At 51.5% G+C, this 13,370-nt stretch overlaps 1 protein-coding gene and 1 long non-coding RNA gene across 2 annotated transcripts in view; one reads left to right on the top strand and one right to left on the bottom strand.

Moving 5' to 3' along the window:
• The window catches only part of CDH23 (cadherin related 23), a 422,351-nt gene that overhangs the window by 224,730 nt on the left and 184,251 nt on the right, over positions 1-13,370 (top strand). Inside the window, exon 12 of the mRNA XM_077946644.1 lies at positions 5,970-5,975. Within this exon, the coding sequence (XP_077802770.1) occupies positions 5,970-5,975 (6 nt within the window). The remainder of the gene's footprint in view (positions 1-5,969; positions 5,976-13,370) is intronic.
• LOC144331154 (uncharacterized) lies at positions 6,922-8,292 on the bottom strand. The gene is made up of 2 exons (XR_013398094.1): positions 8,159-8,292; positions 6,922-6,974 (listed from the first exon to the last, which is right to left on the bottom strand). It is a non-coding gene; the product is annotated as an uncharacterized LOC144331154 (long non-coding RNA).

The following is a 13,370-nucleotide window of genomic DNA, read 5'->3' as shown; positions in this document are numbered from 1 at the left end:
TCCACCTCCTGCTAAGGCATTCCATACCTATCTGTCTGAGGTAACTAAAGTATGTATTGATCACCTACTGTTTACAAGGAGCTATATTTAGCCTCTTAGGGAGCCAAGTGTAACCCATGGTCCTTGTCCCAAGGAGTCAACAGTGTGTTGATACAAATACAGTATGTACATTTTAAAATATGTTTTAAAGCCAGGCACAGTGGCTCACACCTGTAGTCCCAGCACTTTGGGAGGCCGAGGCAGGTGGATCGCTTGAGACGAGGAGTTCAAGACCTGCCTGGGCAACGTGGTGAAACCCCACCTCACTAAAAATACAAAAATTAGCCAGGCATGATAGTGTGCTCCTGTAATCCCAGCTACTCAGGAGGCTGAGGCATGAGAATTGCTTGAACCTGGGAGGCAGAGGTTGCAATGAGTAGAGATTGCGCCACTGCACTCCATCCTAGGTGACCCTGTCTCAAAAAAAAAACCCAAAAAACATATTTTTTAATGTAGCAGTTTTAAAAGGTGGAAAAAACAGGTATTAAAACAAGTTCTAATATGTTCTCACACCCTAATGGATCACTTTGTATTCCCCTTTAGGGCAGGCACCTCCTTTTGGAGATGACTGTATGAATGAGATGCTCAGAAGAAAGTCCCATCTGTGGTTTCAGGAGAACCATAATGCCCAAGAGAAAAGAAATATGGATACCAGTGTGGGGTCCAGGTCCAGTGACCACAGGCAGGGAGGAGTCAGCTGGAGAAGGGGCAGTAGGGGCTGGGAGGATCAGGAGAGGCTCTGTGGTGAGAAGGGCCTAGGGCTGCTCCCAGAGACACACAGGAAGGTCGGCTGGCCAGAGCAGGCCATAATCCAGGCAAGCAAGGATATGTGCAGTGGGGAGGCAGGCCAGGACCCCAGCCAAGGAATTGAGGCTTGATCTTGGAGGCAACCCAGCAAGGGAAGGCAGCTTGTGTGGGGGCGGCACAAGCTCTGGAGTCAGATAGGGCCTGTGTTTCAGCCTGGCCTTGCCATGTACTAGCTGTGTGACCTCAGGTAAAGTAATGAGCCTCACTTTGTCCATTTGTTTAAAAAGGAATAGAAAAGAAAGAGAATGTATCCATCAGCTTATATTGCAGTAACGAGTTAGCCCCACATAAAGGTTGATTTCTCATGCGGATGAGAGGCCAGCACAGGTGGGCAGGGAAAGCCCACCCCATGTAGTCGCTGACGGGCACAATCTGCAGGTCCCTCGGTCCCTGCAGCACGGAAAAGGCAGCTGGAGGCCTAAGCACCAGCTCTTCTGTGCTTCATCCCAGAAGTGGCTCTGCGACTTCTACCCAATGACTATTGGCCAGAACTAGTTATGTGCCTCCACCTCGCCACCAGCAGGCCAGGAAGCATGGGGAAGGTGCCAAGTAGGTTGTCTCTGCCACAGAGGAGGCATGTACAGGGCGCGGCACAGCACCTGTCTCACAAACATTAGCCGTTGTCATCATTTAGGAGCTGTAGCTCCTGACCAGGACTGGGTCCAGCGAGCACTGCCAGCTATAAGGCTGGAACCCCCCAGGCCTTCTCACCCCAGCTGTTTGAGGGCAATGTAACCCTGACACCTCCGGTTTTATCTCAGGCTCCCTTTGCTAGAAGCGCTTTCTGAAATGTCTGCAGGAATGCTCAGGGGTATCTGGGTCCAACCCGCCTCTAGTGACTGCCCCCCACCCAGGCTCAGCCATTGGCATACCCACTGCGGTCAGGGCACCCAATGCCACCAGGGACCATTCCCTGCTCTCCATGGCTGTTTTCCCAAGGGAGCTGGTCAGTGTCTCTGACAATGCAAGCCTGGCCTCCTCTTCTCCAGGGCACAGTGAGTTGCAGAGACAGAGCCAATGAGGAGAGGCAGCCCAGGAGCCCAGGCCACCCAACCCTGAGGTCACCTTGGCCATCTTCCAGCCTCCGGGTGGGGTGGCCCCCAAACCATCCCGCATGTGGCACCGGGCCCATTCCTCAATAAGAGGGAGGGATGAGTTGCTTTCGGCCCCTGCCCTGCTCCCGTGTGTCTCGCGTCCTTCTCTGGAGGAATCCAGAGCTGGCCGGGTGAATGCTGCGGAGGACCAGTCTCAGGTATAGGGAGGCCCCACCATGACGGAGGATCAGGCCCAGGCACCTCGTGGAGCATGTAGCCACATTGTCAACAGGAGCAAAAGAAGAACTGCAAAAGCAGTTGAACATTGCCTGAGTGTCCAGAATCAGAAAAATCAGGGAACCACAAAGAGAAATCAGGCAACTGTTAGAGAAAAGATTTTTAGAAGTGTTGTTTCTTGCCGGTCCATTTCTGAGGAAAAAATACATCTGTTGGGATTTGTGTCTGGGTTGAAGGTGACTCTGGATTTGCTTGGCGTGGCAGGAAAACGTGTTCATTGAGCAAATTCTCTGGAGGGAAGGGAGCCAGCGGAGCAGTCACAACCCTCTGTCCCAGGCTCTGTGGAGCCAAGTGACTCTCGCACTGCCCATGATTAGGGTGAGGATCCCATTAAATCTAACTCCTGATTGCACTAAATGGTGCACGGGGGCAGGGCATGCCTGGTTTGACTCACCAGTGTAACCTAGGCCCCCATGCTCTGCCTGGAATGTGGGAGGCACTCCAGAAATGAGCAGTGGTTGAGTTGATGCACGGTTAAATGCCCAAGTATCAGGGAGATGGCCCAGGGCTTTTTCCAAACCGGGTCTGGCTGAGTTTGTGTAGCGAGGATGACCTCAGAAATCCACTGCGGGGCAGTGGAGGGAGCTGATGCAAAACAGAAAGGGAAGGAGGAAGCAGTGTAACTTCTCCAGAGGAACTTTGTGGCAGTCGCTCCTAATGAGGACGCTAATCGAATTCACTGTTGCTACCAGATCGAAGATTCTGCTCAGTCTCTCACTGAATCTCAGGCTCTGCCAGACCATTCACAACAACAAAGGTGCTTGAAAGCAGTCCTTTCTGTCTCCCAAGGACTCCATTCACATTGTCAAGTCTCACTGAGTAATTTCTTCTCCTTTGCCTGGCTATAGAAAACCAGGGAAGGAAAGGACGGGGTGGGCTGAAACCAGCAACAACCCATTTGTACCTTGTGACAGTTGAGATGCAAATAGCTGGTTGTGATGCAAATCAGAAAAAAAAAAAAAAAAAAAAATCCAAAAGGCAGAAGCACCAGAAGTCAGCCTTGGTGTGGGGAGCTCATCTCTGAGTTTCAAATTAGAGGTTGTGGCAGCCTCATTCCCCTGCACGCAGCGGCTGGGCATTGGGCGTTTTCTCATGTCTTCCTCGGTGTTCTGGGGAGCCACAGTGAATCGGCAACCCACTCACCCACCTGGAGTCCTACCGATGTATATCCTTAAACCCCTGTGCCGCCCTTGCCCCCAACATATTCTTCGTATTTTCTCTCCTTGGGTCAACTTTTCCTCTCCTGGCCTTGCCTGCAGCCCTCCCCAGCCTCACCTCATTAACGTGCCTGGAAGCTGAGTCAGCCACTGGCAGTCCTGTTTTCCCTTCTGCATGGGGACAGTTTGTTGCGCGGGTTGCGATTTTCTGTTCAGTTGTTCCAAAAAACATTCCTCCACTTAGGCGCCAGTGGATTACCTCTGTGTGGCATCCCCCCACCCCCAAGGGTCAGACTAGCAGAAGGGGGCAAGGGACGAGGCAGGGTGGCTCAGAGACCATCCACACCTCTGGTTGCCTTACAAATCCCAGCAAGGGGTATTGTTCTTAAACAGTTGTTTCATTATGCACGACCCCTCCCTGCTGACCCAGATAGCTAAAACCTGACAGTTCCTCTCATCCACTGTCAGGAGAAATACCATTTGCGGACGTCCTGCCTTCCTTCTCCGGAGCTGGGAGCGTTTGATTCGCTTTCCTCTGCCTCACTCCTAACCCGCAGCTTCTCAGAACACATTTGCTGCTGTCCTTGAGAATATATTGTGCAGAGGAGAGGGATTGGGGTAGGGATTGGAACACCACTCTCTTACCCACCCCAGAGAGGCCTCGGCTGCCAGATTCTGCCTGCTTCTGGGAATTGGAATATTTCAGAAAGGCCTTCGGGCCTCATTAATTTGCCGAACCCCTGACCTTCCTGAGGGACTATGCTGAAACTTACGCAGGTGGGGGGTTAGTTATTGATTCAAGCAACAAGTGTTATGTGCACCAACTATGTGCCTGCCACTGTGCTAGGCCCCGGGGGGATTGAGCTGAAGACGTAGCCCCTGCCCTCCCAAAGCTTATACTTCTTTTCAGTGGGGAGATGGAATTGCAGTAGAAGTGGATGTTCAGAACTCTATAAACAGGATGAGTGAGTGATGGGACGGGATAGGGCGATTTCTGACTCTGGTCCCAGAAGGCCTTCAGAAAGGTGCTGTTGGAGCTGAGGTTAAGTGGCATGGAGGGTGCAGCCATGCAGAGCTGTGGAGGCAGAACATTCCGGCAGCAGACGTTCCCCTACAAGGGCAGAGATCCCCAAAAGGTAAATGGCCTGGCATTTTCAAGGAGCAGGAAAGAGGCTCTTGTGGATGTCCAGGACAGAGCTCAAGAGGATGGGGGTGTCAGGAGGCCAGGCTGCAGCCTCATCAGGGTCAGGCAGGGCATTTTCAGGCACAGGAAGGCATTTTTCTGTTACTGGGAGCCCCGGGAAGCCAGGGAGCTCATGTGGTCTGAGTCGCCTTTCTCAAGGAGCCCTCTGATGGCTGTGTTGAAATGTGCAGGGTGGAAGCAGTGAAATAGAATGAAGTCTCCTACACGGGAGACGCTCCCCACTCCCGTGACCACGAATTCCAGTGTCTGACGGTTTAGCAGTTTAGCCATTTTCCTCTTAAGGTGTTTGCAGAAAGCCGGAGAACCCCCAGTTCCCTGATCATAGAACCCTAAAGGTCCAATAGGAACTGCTCTTTGGAACCCTTCCCAGGATGCTGAGTTGGCCCCTTCAACCTTTGTGACTGAGATTCTGTGATTTCAAATCGGCCCAGGATTCTGAACTCTGACCTCAGCCTTCCACTACCAGACCTACCCCGACTGCCGTGAGAAGGTGGCAGAGAGAGCGCCCAAGCCAGGTTCTCAGCGAGTTCTTCTTCCGCACTCAGGTGCGATTCCAGGCAAGCCTCGTCCCCACACCGTGCCTCAGTGTCTGCCTCTGGACAACCATGAGTTGCGCCAGTCAGTCTTTAAGATTCTACAAATCCTAACGTTCTCTTCATCCAAGAGGACGTGGGTGGGAAGGGGAAGGTGCCGCCTGGGGATTCCCCCTGTCCACCGACCCTGCCGCCGGCCCATCCTCCTCTTCCTGAGCCGGCTCCACGGACTTGGCTCCAGCAAATCCAGCTCCCACTTCAAGCAGAGGGACTTAGGGGCCTCTCTGGGCCTCTTCTCTGTCCCCAAGCCCGGCCTGCCACGTATTTGTGTATTTGATACCCCCTGCAGCATCCCTTTTCAGGGAAGGACGAGAGAGGCAGTTGGAGTGGTTAGAAATAAAATGAACCAGCCAGACAGCCTGGGTGCCACTCGGCTTTCCTACTTTTGATCTGTGTGACCTTAGGGGCTTATTTATCCTTTGATGCCATTTTCTTATCTGTAAAGTAGAGACAATAGCCGCTGTACCTCACACAGTGGCTATCAGGATTAAATGGGTTCATATCTGTATTTAGAACAGTGCCTAACCCATAAAAAGTACTCTTGAAGTGGGGTATGGTGGCACACACCTGTAGTCCCAGCTACTTGGGAGGCTGAGGCAGGAGGATTGCTTCAGCCCAGGAGGTTGAGCCTGTAATGAGCTATGATTGCACCACTGCACTCCAGCGTGGGTGACACAGAGAGAACCTGTCTCCAAAAGAAAAGAAAAAGCATACTTTAGACATTAGCTATAATAATAATAATTAGTATTATTATCCCCTGTCCTTTCCATGGAGGAAGAAGTCAAGGCTCAGAGGACTTAAGCGGCTTGCCCAAGGTCACACAGCTAACTGGTCTCAGAACTTGGTCTTGAACTCTCAGCCTTGCGCTTCTTGCATGTGCTGCAGGGCTCCCCATTTGCAAACATGGCTTCCTGTTCTCTCTCATCTCAGTTTTCCAAACTCTGATAATTTTTACTTCCCAGTGTCCGCTGAGGAGATGAGCTTAAGCGACAGCATTAGACAAGAGTGGGCACATCCGACTACAGCTGTCCAATATGGGGAAAACGACTCTGAGTGGGGCCTTAAAGAAGTGAGAGCCCCCCATGAACGTGGGTAGAAAGCCAGCTTCTGCTGGCATGAGACACACCCCAGCTGGGGGTCGCTTGGGACCCGAGGGTTGAGAATTCAGTCACAGGGCTCAAATCCACTGGGCGACCTCCTGAAGGTTTGGTCCCACTGAGCGCAGAGGCCTGCACTGCAGAGAGAACGGGGACACATCTGGCAGGAACTGATTCCCGTTTCGGGCAGGAGATGACACGGTTCATTTGTTTGAGGAGCATAGAAAAAAAAACAGAAAGAATTACCCACCTCCCCATGGAGAAAACATCACCAAATAAATTTTTTTAAAAAACACACAAATGACAAGGAGAAAAGGCCATATTCCTGAATGCTGGGGAGGGGGTGTGGGGGGTGGGGGTGAGAAGGGGAGACTGTTCTGGTTCTCCTGCTCATCTCAGTCTTTATTTTTATCCGTCGCCCTCATTTTCCATTCCACATGTGTTCCAGGCCTGTCAGGCAGCAGCAGCCCACAACCTTGTATTTATTTAAATTTATTTTCACATTTGGTCCTGTTAGGCAGTTTGTCTGGGCTGCAGTGCCTCCCGGCCCTCCCCACGCAACTCTGCAAAGGTCGCGTTCCTGGCTGCAGGCTTCTCCTGCGGGCCTCTTCGGCTTCCTTTCAGTCCAGGAGTTCTCAGCCCACCTGGGGAAGGGGGACCACAGACCACCTGAGGCATCCATGATCCTGGGTAGAGAAAAATCTGCATCTTTCTTTTCACCAGCTTCTAAGTGAATCGCAGCATTCCTTTAATTACAAATACAGAAAAAAACCACCGTGGTATTAGCTTCACCTGTGGCTTTGACCCCGAGAGACATCTCAGAGATTTTCGTATCACATTACATGTGTCACAGAAATCTCAAATACTGTTTACGCTCATCACTGCTCTGAAATTACAGCATGTATGAGACCGGCTGCTAAGTCTCCTTGTTTAATGCATCCTGAAGCACATACAGGATTATAACAACCTTTGATAACTGTATTTCAAAATAATTAGTTGACTTTGTGGTCCCTTGTATTTTAGTTTGTGGAAAATAAAAATTCTGAGAAGGGGTTCCTGGGCTTCGCCAGACTCTCAGAAGGGTCAGGCACAAAAAGATGAACACCCCACCCTGAGTCCCTGTACCGCGCTAACCCTAGCTCCCCACTCGGGCCTTTACCGCAGGGCTGGCGTCTGCTGGTTCTTAGAGCCGGCATCCCTAGCTGCACACTGTATGGGGATGGACAGGGTGGGAGCAGGGAGGAGACAACACCCGTGGCTCCATGTCACGTGTTCAGCTGAGGGTCCCTTTTCCAGCTCTGGACCCTCCAGGCCACTGTTCAACTGAGCCCCAGAAATCTACACCCCAGCATCTGCCCGGTGGGAGAGACCCAGTCAATGCACATTATTGGCACCCCAGAGAGTAGGTGCAGCTGCTCTAAACTTTCCCCACCTGCTGGTGTGACCCAGGCATGGACCTCTGTTTTTCCATCTCCTAAGCGACTTGAAGTAGAAACCAAACTCTAGAAGCAGTGAAGAGAGGTGAGGGAAAGAAGGGGGCAGGCTGCCAGCATCCCGTGGGGCAGATGCAGGGTTCGCACTCTCGGATGTACAATTGTCCTATTTTCCAGACCTTTCTTTCTCCTCCAGGAAGGAGGTAACTGGGTTCTGGCTGGAAAAAGGAAGTGGATGGATTGCCTCCAACATTCTGTACTTTTCACCAGCTTGTGATTTCATCAATGAAGTAAAGCAGAGAGGGGTTAGAGGGCCCTTGTCCAGGGAGCAACCAAGGCAAGACATGCAGAGAAGTGGGGGTCTTCATCGCCTCGCCCCATGCCGGAAGCCAGGAAGTCTATCCTGGCTGCTCTTATTTTGAAAAGGTTCTCTAGTGACTTTGACTTCATAGCAAGGGTTGAGCATTCATGCAAAGCAATGTCGGCACGGCTGGTACCTGGGATTCCTGTGGCCCCGGTGAGCACCTCTCCACATCTCTGTTCCCCCATCCTCTGCCCTGGCAGCAGGCAAAGGGGTCCGTTTGCAAGGCCTTGGTTGTCTCACAGCTTCAGCTCACATTTCTAGAGTTCCTCCCCCAAGATTTAGTCTCTCCAGGAAAATATCTGTTGACTTCAGAGCAAAGCCATTCTGGAAGAGAAGCTAGAGGGAGCGGACAGTCCAGATTGTGCCTTTTCCCATTAATTTCTCCCCAGTTGCCTTCACTGAGGATCTTATTGTGATGGTGATGATTATTAAGATTTTTCTGTCCATGGCTGTATCCTATGGCGTGCTTCCTCCTAGTGGGCTAAGCTCCAGCCTCCCTGGGGACCAGAGGGTGTCCTTTGCCGTGATTCAGACAGCTCCTAATTTAGTCTCTTCGTAAATCTAATTAGCATGCTGTTTACACCAAGCCCCCTACCCCTGGCAAGGGGTGTGAAGCAAGACCTGTGTGGCAGCCACCGTGCCAGTGCCCACCCCTCACCTCCTCCCCACGCCAGTTCCCGCAGCTCCCAGCCCAGAGTCCCCTCTAACGGCTGGAGTTCATCTTTCATGTTGGATTTGGGGACTTGGTCCCCTCTCACATGCCTCCCTGGCAGGCTCCTTCCCCCCACCCACCGCCACCCACACTCCTGAGCAGGGCTGGCACCATGGGAAGTAGTGAGAATCATTTTACCCATGGAGTCACGCTCCCTCAAAATAGTTGCGGGGCTTCCTGAAGATCCCCATGGGAATCAGAAGCAGAGCTGGCAAACTTTCTTCTCCGTGCCTCTTCCTCTCCCCGGCACCTCTTGGCTGGCTTGTGCCCTCTCTGGTGCCCCTTTGCTGTGGGTGCCAGTGAGTCCAGTTTCACCCTGGAACCTCCCATGCTCCCTCTGCCTGCCCCATTGGCCACCCCACCTCATACCCCTAACAGTAACAGGTATGTCCTGTTTTCCCCCTGTTTTGAACAAGTCTGCGGTAAGCACAGCTCAGCTGGGAGTTGTGCCTGTGTGTCTCAACCCATCACCATCATGGGCCGTGAAATGTCCTAATCAATAAGTAACAGGAACCGCAGATTCCTGCTGGGCAGCTGTGGCAAGAGTGGGCCACCAGGAGCGCGGGAGCCTCCTCCCCAGCCCACGCTGGGCTCTGCTTGCTTACTAACTCTGTCCCCTGAAAGGGGAGAATGGTGCAGGGATGGGGCTGGGTGCAGGGCAGAGGGAGAGGCAGGGCATTTCATGGCAAGGCAAGATATCACAGCTGTGCTCTCACTCTGTCCATGCAGGCTTAGGGAAGATCCTCCCTTCTTCCTCTCCAGGCCTCAGTTTCCCCATCTGTTAAAAAGGAATTCATTACAAAGGAATTGAGAGTGAGATAATTTTTTTTTCTTTTTGAGACAGAGTGTCCCTCTGTCACCCATGCTGAAGTGCAGTGGCACAATCTCGGCCCGCTCCAATCTCCACCTCCTGGTTCAACTGACTTTCCTGCCTCAGCCTCCCGAGTAGTTGGGATTACAGGCACCCATCACCACGCCCGGCTCGTTTTTGTATGTTTAGTAGAGATGGGGTTTCACCATGTCCACCAGGCTGGTCTTGAACTCCTGACCTCAAGTGATCCGCCTGCCTCGGCCTCCCAAAGTGTTGAGATTACAGGCGTGAGCCACCGCACCCGGCCTGAGATAAAATTTTCAACATCGAAGTTGTCATAGGTTTACATCCCAGGTTGCAAGGTGCAGAGCACGTTTTCCCCTCCCTGGTTCTGACTAGCGCTAGCATTGACACATGGATGATATATTTGCTCTTTTCACATGGGCAAAACGAGGCTCAGGGAGGAAATGTTTTAGGGAAGGTCACAGAGCATGGGAAGAGATGCCTGGTGGCTAGCGAAGCACACAGATAGCAGGCGGCCACGGGCCTCAGGCAGGAACAAGGAAGAGATGCCCTGAGGGATGTACACGTTGAGTGGGAGGCGGGATCAGCTCATTCCTTCATTCATTCAACAAATATTTGTTGAACACCTACTGGATGTCAGATGTGTTCTGGCATCAATTCTTCAGGAATACACCAAGTTCAGCCCTTGGGCAGCTAAGCTTCCAAGGATGGAAGACCAAAGAAACAAACAGATGCATATGATGTCAGGTGGTGAGAAGAGCCATGGAGAAAAAGAAAGCCGGGTAAGGGGATTAAGGGAATCCTGGGAGGGGTAGAATGGTCAGAGGAGGCCTTGACAGGCCTGGATGAAGTGAGAGGGCACAGACTCTGGATATCTGACGGAAGAGTGTTCAGGCAGAGGGAAGGGCAGGTGCAGTGGCTCTGCAGCAGGAGGCCCAGGGGCTGAGAGACGAGGTTGGAGAGGCCCAGGGCTGTGGTCAGGGCTTTGCTCTCACAGGAATGAGATGGGAAGCCACCTGAGGGGAGCAGGCAGGCAGTGATGTGACAGGTGTGAAGTTTCGGGAGGACGCATGGTGGAAGACACCCAACTTCCGTCCATCCACTGCCAAATGGAGAAACTGAATATGATGCCTCCATGCAGCGGCCATACAAAAGGCCACTCGGTGGGTGATTTTGTGTGCAGGAAATGTCCAGAAGAGGCAAATCTAGAGACAGGAAGCAGATTAGTGGTTGCCAAGGGCCGGGGGAGAGAAATGGGATGCTTAATGGGAACAAAGCTTCATTTGTGGGGGAGACGAAAATGTTTTGGAACTAGATAGAGGGAGTAGTGGTTGTACAACCTAGTGAATGTAGTAAAAATGCTGAATTATACACTATCAAATGGCTAAAATGATGACTTTTATGTTATATGAATTTTATCTCCATTTTTTAAACTTTTTTTTGTTTTATTTTGAGACAGACAGCATATCACTCTGTCACCCAGGCTGCAATGCAGTGGTGTAATTATAGCTCACTGCACTCTCGACCTCCTGGGCTCAAGTGATCCTTCCACCTCAGCCTCCCCAGTAGCTGGGACTACGGCACATGCCACTGTGCCCAGCTAATTTTAAAACTTTTTGTAGAGATGGGACCTCACTACGTTGGCTAACCTCATGAGACCATCCTGCCTTGGCCACCCAAAGTGCTGGGATTACTGGCATGAGCCATTGCACTGAACCTAAAAAACTTTTTAAAAGGATGCTGTGTCCGCCAGGGGTGAGGGTAGTGAATAGACCCTGAGGGGCAGGGGCCTTTCCTAGGAATGACTGCCATCGTTTAGATGGGGCCTGTGGAGGCTGAGGAGTGGTCAGCTGCTGGATCTGTTTTGAAGGGAGAGTCAGTGAGATTTGCCAATATGGGGAGGGGAGGGAGGGAGTTAAGAGTGACTGCACAAGGTATTTGGCCTGAGCAGTTAGAAAAGTGAAGTTCTTACTTCCTGATACGGGAAAGTAGTCGATTTGGTGAGGGGATGATAGAATCCATAGGTTAGCTTTCAGCGTGTTACGTTTGACATGCTTGTTAGACACCCAGATGGAGATGCCAAGAAGGCGCCTCGGCTGTGCTGGTAGATACCTAGCGAGCAGCTCTGGGGCCTGGGTGTCGGTGAGGGGCTGCCTCGTAGCATTTAGTAATCTCTGTGGTGTCAATGCTCCTCGATGGCCGATCTCAAGCTACTGGCGTGGTCTCTGTTGGCTCTCCCAGATTCTAGAAATCCAACCATTGGCTCTCAGGAGCCTCTAGATCTCCAGCTACCACCACGTGGATCCAGGCTGGAGGTGGGAATGAAAGTGTTGCCAACACCCAGATTGTATTTAAGACCACCAGTGGCCAGCACGGTAATCCCAGCACTTTGGGAGGCCAAGGCAGGAGGATCATGTGAGCCCAGGAGTTGGAGACCAGCCTGGGCAACATAGTGAGACCCCCATCTCTACAAAAACAAAAAAAAATTAGCTAGGCATGATGGCGCACACTTGTAATCCTAGCTGCTGGGGAGCTGAGGCAGCAAGACTGCTTAAGCCCAGGAGATTGAGGCTGCAGTGAACTGTGATCATACCACTGCACTCCAGCCTGGGCAACAGAGCAAGACCCCAACTCTACCTAAAACAAATGAATGAATAAATAAATCCACTGGTCTAGCTGGGTTCACTTGGGAAAAGGGTGTGGATAGAGCAGAGAGGAGGGTGGGGGCTGGGCAGCCCTAGGACACCCTGATGCTTCACTTTAGGGGAGATGAGGATGACTGAGGAGCCACCCCCAAGGGAAGGGGAAGAGGAGCAAGAGGGAGCACTGAGGACAGGAGGAAGATTGAGGCAAAGGAGGGAGTGGAGTGTGCAGGAACAGAGGCAGGACTCAGAAGACTTGGAGGCAGCCCTAATGTCTTTCGGTAGTGGCAAATTAGCAAGCGTATCTTAGTCCATTTCTGTTTTTGGCATATTGCCTTTGTTGTGATAGCCCTCATTAGGGAGTGTCCAAACCTACTAGCATTTACAGAGGAGGCCTACCAGGATTTTTCTTTTTCTCTTAATCCACTTAGCCCCCTTCTCCCTCCTGCCTCCAAAGCCCTCCTCTTGCACACCAGGTGGCCAACCTTCTTAAAGGGATGCCAGAGGTCTCCTCCCTAGCTCTGCAGATCGCTCAGATATGCTAAACAGTCCTACAGGGACAGACTGTGCTTAAATAAATAGATCACTAAAGGGAATTGAGAATCAGAGGAATCTCAAAGGCATTGTGCTAAAAGAAGCCACTCACTAAAGCCCTGTGCTGCATAATTCCATGACATTCTCAAAAAGACAAACTTACAGGAACAGAGAACAGGTCAGAGGTGGCTAGGGGTGGGAGAGGGGTCCCTGTAAAGAGATGGGACAAGGAAGTGTTGGGGGCGGTGGGACTGTTCTGTGTCCTGGTTGGAGGGGATAGGTAACAAGAATCTATACATGTGTTAAAATTCATAGAACTATATACCAAAAAAGTCAACTTTACAACATGTTAATTAAGAAAAACTATAAATTATGGAATACCCTCCCACACCCATCCCCCAAAAAGGATGAAGTGAGAGGCAGTAGCATGAGCAGCAGCACTGGTGGGCTTCTAGACTAAGATAGCCCCATCCTTCTCTCCACTGTCATTAAATCAGCAAGTGCGTAATTTGCACCCTCCTATACAGCTAGAAAGGCCAGTTAGAGGGCCTTGAATGCTGCTGTGAGATTCAATCTAATTCAGCAGGCAATTGGCAGCCATAGATAGTCCTTGAGCATAAGT

This window comes from Macaca mulatta, chromosome 9 (genome assembly GCF_049350105.2).
Source record: "Macaca mulatta isolate MMU2019108-1 chromosome 9, T2T-MMU8v2.0, whole genome shotgun sequence".
Taxonomy (NCBI): domain Eukaryota; kingdom Metazoa; phylum Chordata; class Mammalia; order Primates; family Cercopithecidae; genus Macaca; species Macaca mulatta.
The sequence above is the reverse complement of the archived record's forward strand: the minus strand, read 5'-3'. Positions and strand labels throughout refer to the sequence as shown.